Raw genomic sequence first — 6,259 nt, 5'->3', positions numbered from 1 at the left:
TGTAAAACAGAAGCTATCTAAATCCATCTTTTTCCACACTTCATGAACATTGCTTTTCTGGCTGCACTCTAACCAATTTACAAACAGTGAGTATACCCCTTTGCTCTCTAAATTGTTGTGTTATCAAAAGTGAGACGAGGTGAAATTGGGCAAAAGAGTTGTAAGGATCTTTCAAGTTAGCACTCCCCTACACCCTACCTGAAGCACCCCTCTTCCTGGGCTGCCCCAGCCCCCAAAGCACCCCTTTTCCCAGGGTGCCATCCGTCTGCCCCAAAGGGCCCCTCTGTCGGGGGGGGGCATCTCCCTGCCCCCAAAGGGCCACTCTGCCCCCAGAGCGACCTCTGGGCTCTGCCCAAAGCCCGGGGCCCCCAAGCCATAGACCCAGGCCAGCGATGGAGCGGGCTGGCGGGGCGGGGCTTTCCACGGCCCGCCCTCGCTCCGCGGCCGGCGGGGCGGGAGCCCACAGCGGCGGAGGGACTGGCTGGGCCTGGCCGACATGTCGGTGCCGCCGGCCGTGCAGATCCGCGAGGCCAACGCGCACCTGGCGGCGCTGCACGGGCGCGTGGCGGAGCTGGAGCGGCGGCTGGGCGCGGCCGAGCGCACGGTGCGCGGGCAGGCGGAGAGTCTCATCCGCAAGGACGGCGAGCTGCGCGCGGCGCTGCGGGAGCTGGGGGCTGCCAAGGACAGGTAGCGCCGGGGGCAGCGCCCGGCCCGGCCCGGCCCCGCCCCGGGGGCTGAGCGCGCCGGCCGGGGGCAGGCCGGGCTGCGGGCGCCGGCCGAGCGGGGGAGTGAGTAACACCTGCCGCGTCCCGCCCGCCGGGCCTGGCCGACGCCCCGGCCCGGGCAGGGGCTGGGCCGGCCCGTGGGGGGCCCCGCTGTGGGACCAGCCCGGAGGCCCAGAGTTAGCGAGGGCGGCGGGGAAATGCAGACCCGTGGCTAGCGCAGCCCGGCTGGGTGCGCGGGGGACACGGTCTCCCTGCGAGCCCCGTGCGCGCGGGCGAGCCGGGGTGAAACGTGCGTTCAAAGGAGCGTGCCCAGAGGTAGAAAAGCGTGGGCAGGGATCGGCCGCCAGGTGGGCTTTTGGCCGATGGCAGCGGTGTATGGAAAGTATGTCACTGGATTGCTTACTTCTGATCTTGACAAAGAATCCCCCCCCGGAGATGACTGATGTAGTGTACAATAGGTGGCCGAGCTTGTTAGGTTCAGGTTGTTTAACTTTTCATTAGAGGACCCTATTTTCCGTTGCTTGTTATTTTGCCAAACAGTCATGATGAAGTTTTCCATATCCAGTCTCTGTCTCAGGCTGAATTTGTTTTGGAAAGTTTCATTTAAAACAGTCATGCCATTTCTGAGAACAGTGGTAGGGAAAAATTATACCCATGTTCTTTTGTAGTAAAAATTGCCAAGTCAAGTACTGAAAAGATAGGAAATACCAAGCCTAAGGTTGCTTGTGCAATTCTAATTCAGTCCCCTTGTGTGCATGCATGATGGTGATTTCCTGAACATGGCTCATCCTGCACACTGAATAAGACAGGGCTTCTGAGGAAAAAAGTATGTGGTCATATATTCCTTAATTCTGGTATTTCCTAACTTTTCAGTGCTTTACTTTGAAACTTTGGTGTTCTTTTAATGGGTTTTCTTAAATTTTATAAAAGTAAACTGAAACAATAGAAATACCTTCATGTGAACTGTATTCACCATCAAATGTGTTACTAGCAGGGTCAGGACCTTTAGATCAAACTGCAGACTTCTACCACTTGAGTTAATTGAACATCTGGTAGCATTAGTAGGCTGTTATCCTGTATGTGGACCGATTAGACGGGAAGAGATACCTATCTGGCTAGTGGGATTGGTACTATCTGCTGACAGCAGAGGAATATTGAGACTCAGGAATCCTGGATTCAGTTCTAGGTTCCAGAGGAGAGTATATTCTAGTGATTACAAACCCTTCTGTCCCCGTCTTCTGTTCTCCTCCCTGTCTTACATGCATATCCACTTGTCTACCTGTTCCTTTCTGCTTCCAGCCTGTGTCCTTCCTCTGTTCCTCAGATACAAAGGGGTGAGTAAGGCTGCTTCTGCTGCCTCCTTGCTGCCTCGATGCTAGCAGGATGAAAGGAAAAGGAGCAAGCGTCTCCATATTCTGGAGTTTGGTGCTACAGCAGAGGTGCAAGGACGGGAAAAGTTCTGGTGAGCTCCTGCAGCCATGCGTGAAGCATGCTCAGTCACAATATCATGGTGGGGGACATGTGCAGTCCAGTCGGCATGTAGGAGCTGTATGGAGATAGCACATACACAGTATGCATCCGCTGAAGTGAGCTGTAGCTCACGAAAGCTCATGCTCAAATAAATTGGTTAGTCTCTAAGGTGCCACAAGTACTCCTTTTCTTTTTGCGAATACAGACTAACACGTCTGTTACTCTGAAATCAGTGCAGATAGAGTCTTTGGAGAATTTAGCTGTCAGCTTCCAAAAAACCTCTACTGAGCATGTGCAAACTACAGTTTTCACTGGCTTTTAACTTGCCCGTATGTAGGCAGATTTTTAGTTACAGCAAAACACTGACATCAGTTGATCTCTCTTGCTAAATTTCATATTCCTGTTCCAGGGCTTCTCAAACAAATGGTTGTAAGAATTTTTTTAACATGGGCAAAACAATGTATTTTTCCCTAAACTCATTATCTAGAATGGCTGAACTGTTTTAGTTGAAACTTCCAGAAAAATTCAGTCCAAGGGGTAGACACCCAGCATGGAAAATTTCAGCCTGAAAGGTTAAAGTTTGGCAAAACTATAAGAAACAAGGTCTTATAATGGAAAGTGTTAGGCAACCTTAAGTATCACTATTTGCACTGCCCGTGCTGTGTTAGAACTACATAAACAGCAGACCCAAAGAGAGGGACATGAGAGAGAGATTCAGGAAGCTTGAAATGATATGGGGATCATTTCTTCAACATTTTATATAACCTCTGTTTTTTGAAACCAAAAAACCCCTTAGGTCTTTATAGGATGAGGGCAAATAAAGCTGTCCAGTGAGAAACAGTAGTTCTGTGAATGGCTACATTCTAGTAGCCTTGTTTTGAGACTAGTTTTCTTCTGTTTTCTTCTAAGAGAAATTACTGCTCTGCAGCAGAAGCTGCTTTCATCTGAGGAGACGATTCAGAAGCTGTTGAATGTCATCCAGAAAAAAGATGACTTAATTGTACAGCTGAAGCACAGGAGTCATCTTCTGACTAAAATCTGCAGAAACCGACCCATCCTGGACAATCTTCTGTCTTACATGGCAGAAGGGGAACAGTTAAGTACCTTTCCAGGGACCCAAAGTGATTCCAGTTCTCCGGTTCATGACGAGTTCCAGGAGTCAAACTGCATCACCAACCAGATATCAAAGAACAAAGACTTCTCTCTCTGTGAAGATGACCTGGAAGATCAGGAATTGGATACAAGCCAGTTTGGGACGACAGTGTGAACTGAGTGTGGAACATGACCTTTATTACAAATACTCCAGTTCTGTTTTTCAATCTTGTCCTGAAAGAACCAGGTTCAGGTGGGAGTCTGTCCCTCACCCCCTCTGTTCTTGCAAGTAGCCTTTCTATATCTCCTTCATTGAGGACTCAGGAAAGTGGGCTCTATGCAATACTACCTACCTGAGTGGATACTAACCCTTGGTGAAATGGGCACTTAAGGGTTTTCCACTGTTCCTTTATCATGGGGATCTTTTAATTCCTCCTGTCCTTCAGTATTTACTTTCCTCTCTGACCCAAAACACTTCATGTTAAGGATACTTAAGTCAAATGCTGTATAGTAGACCTTCCAGCACTGGTGGCCAAGTGTATCACCATCGACTTTCAGCTTCTGTTGGCCTAAATGCTGCTCCTCATCCAGGTCTGCTGTATATCAGAGCCATAGATGGTGATTGATTAGAGCAGGATGTTTATATACCAAAATCTAGGACATCTGATGTCTGAGTCTATAAACCTATAAAATATTGTGCAGTCTTGGGAATGAAAAATCTAAGCGCTCAAAGTTCTACATGTTTCAGCTAAGGGACTATTAAATTAGTGAAAAGCTATCTCTTCTGGGAAGTTTGGCTGCATTGGGTTGAGTTATATGTTGAATTCCTAACCTGCTGTTTTGTTTTTGAGATTAGATTTGTTAGTTAAGATGAATCAAATCTCTTTTCTTTTGCTCTATGGAGTTAGCACAGAAAGAAGGAAACTAGTGTATGGATTTGAGGCAAATTCACAATGTAACTGGAGGGAATCCATTTTCTGAAATTCACCTTCTTTCCAGATTGTGTGTTATCTGTTTTAAAATTAGAGTGGAGGAATGAAGGGGAAAATATCACATTCATTAGTAAGAGGTGTAGTCACTACAGTTGGTGGTGGGATTTTAAGGAATATTATGCATAAATTTAAGTTTCTGGGTAGAAAGGTTGGTTTCTGACTTGATCACTCTCAGACTTACATTTAAAACTTGGTAGAAGAATTAATCTATTTTAAACTTTTTAAAATTCAGCCTCTACTGTCCTCTTACAGCTTTAAGATTGGCACCAGTCACTGCATGGAAACTTTGCTGCACAAAGTGGCCAGCTGTAACCTCTCTGCCTTTGTCTAGAACATGTAGATTTTCTCTGTGGTCTAACCAGATTTCTTTTCCAAATTCATTTGTTTAAACTCTCTTACTGACAGCAGCTCTATATGCAATTCCCTGTAGCTGGCTAAGTACTTTTTTATATCTATCATAAAGACCTGCTTTTATATGGGATGTTCCTTGTTCAGAATTCTTCAGTGGGAAACAAAATGTGAGAATGGGTATTCCACTGCAAATAAGAGTAAAAGAAAATCTCTTAAAATTCCTTTTTGAGAAACTATTATAAACACATGCAACATATTTATACCACGAGAGTGAATTTCCTGTATTTTTATAAATCTAAACCCCTGACTACTCTTGGTCACTAAAGGTTCCTTTGCATTTTTTGAAAAACAGGGTTTTGGCAATTATGTCCTTGCCAAATGCTAACTCAGGTAAATACATTCTGCCTCCATATAGTCTCTGCCATTTACAGTCAATAAATAATTCTTAACTTCTCCTTCATCAGATGTGTGGGAACAGTGCTGGTGGCACAGGATGGACACAGTTACATACTGTGAGAATAGTATTTTTGTAGTGGGTGGAGTGACTGACCTTTGTTTGAAGAGTTTGTAAAAGCACTTGTTGATTTGGGATTATAGGTGCTATGTAACCATAAGGGATTATTATTTCTTTACAAGTGTACAGTAAATGTGCAAATCCCAAGCAGATGTACATACTTTAAATCCTTTGAGAAAGAGGATGATATTGTACTTTCCTTCACCTCTTGTCCAATTCAGAGTTTTTAAAATCTTTCGCCTTCCTTAACTTTCCAGGCCTCTCTCTAAACTTTAAGGATGTAAACTCGTGTCAACATTTAATCCGTTTATCATCTGTTTGTTACTGTGGGTGAAGGGCTAAGCAATTAGTTACTGTTTTAAATAAAAACTCATTTCAAGTTTTTTTTTCCTCACTGATTATTATACCAGTATCATCCAGCTGCCTGTATTTATTATTTGCACTTGCATATGTCCTCGCTTAAGTTTTTCTTGCAGGATACAAAATAAACATATTTTGGCATATTCAAGTCATGTTGTCATGTTGTTTCCATAGGTTTTCTTTGCCTCTTCAGTTTTAAGTGGCTCAGCTGGTCAGCAACACCCAGGGACCATGTGTCCAGTGTTTTCACTGGGCTGTTTACTTTTGTATTGTCTCATCTGATCTCCTTTCAAACTTGGCCCCTCTAGTTTGAAATGCCCTTTTCCCCGGCATTGGTAAATAATTCTAGTTGTTCTTTGATCGTTAACACATTTGCAAAACACAACTAGCTATCCTTTTCTGACCTCCCTAGTCCCCTGGGATGTTTTGTTTATGATCCTTTCAAGATGTATAATTACTATTGAATCTCCCTGTTACAATATTGTCACCTATCACCCAATTCACCTTTGTATGAAAGGGGCATGAGGCCAGTGCTGCCATCAGTTACCTGCAGTAGAATCTCCTTTGCATGTGGATAGGTGCAGTCCTGCACTCCCAACTCTCCAGCACATGACTGTGTAGTGTGTGTGAGCGGTGAAGGAGAGCTGGCACCAACATCCGGGGGCGCAGTCATTGCTGATAGTACCTAGAGCCACTATTGTTTCCAGTATATAGGAAACAGTATATTATTTAATATAAAAAGCCCTTGATGAATG

The 6,259-nt window shown here is 45.1% G+C and overlaps 1 protein-coding gene across 1 annotated transcript; it reads left to right on the top strand.

The window, feature by feature from the left end:
* The first annotated feature begins 124 nt into the window (after positions 1-124).
* On the top strand, positions 125-5,652 carry VMAC (vimentin type intermediate filament associated coiled-coil protein). The gene is made up of 2 exons (XM_037885562.2): positions 125-687; positions 3,105-5,652. The coding sequence occupies exons 1-2, from the start codon at positions 497-499 to the stop codon at positions 3,460-3,462; spliced, it is 549 nt and encodes a 182-aa protein (XP_037741490.1). The 5' UTR covers positions 125-496; the 3' UTR covers positions 3,463-5,652.
* Positions 5,653-6,259: the final 607 nt, after the last annotated feature.

Source organism: Chelonia mydas, chromosome 25 (genome assembly GCF_015237465.2).
Source record: "Chelonia mydas isolate rCheMyd1 chromosome 25, rCheMyd1.pri.v2, whole genome shotgun sequence".
NCBI classification, from domain to species: Eukaryota; Metazoa; Chordata; order Testudines; family Cheloniidae; genus Chelonia; species Chelonia mydas.
This window is presented reverse-complemented; position numbering and strand designations above follow the sequence as displayed.

Bases quoted from the DNA above. Each gene is read 5' to 3' on its own strand.
- VMAC (XM_037885562.2), top strand. From the start codon at position 497: ATGTCGGTGCCGCCGGCCGTGCAGATCCGCGAGGCCAACGCGCACCTG. The intron at 688-3,104 runs GTAGCGCCGGGG...TTTTCTTCTAAG, and splicing joins CTGGGGGCTGCCAAGGACAG to AGAAATTACTGCTCTGCAGC.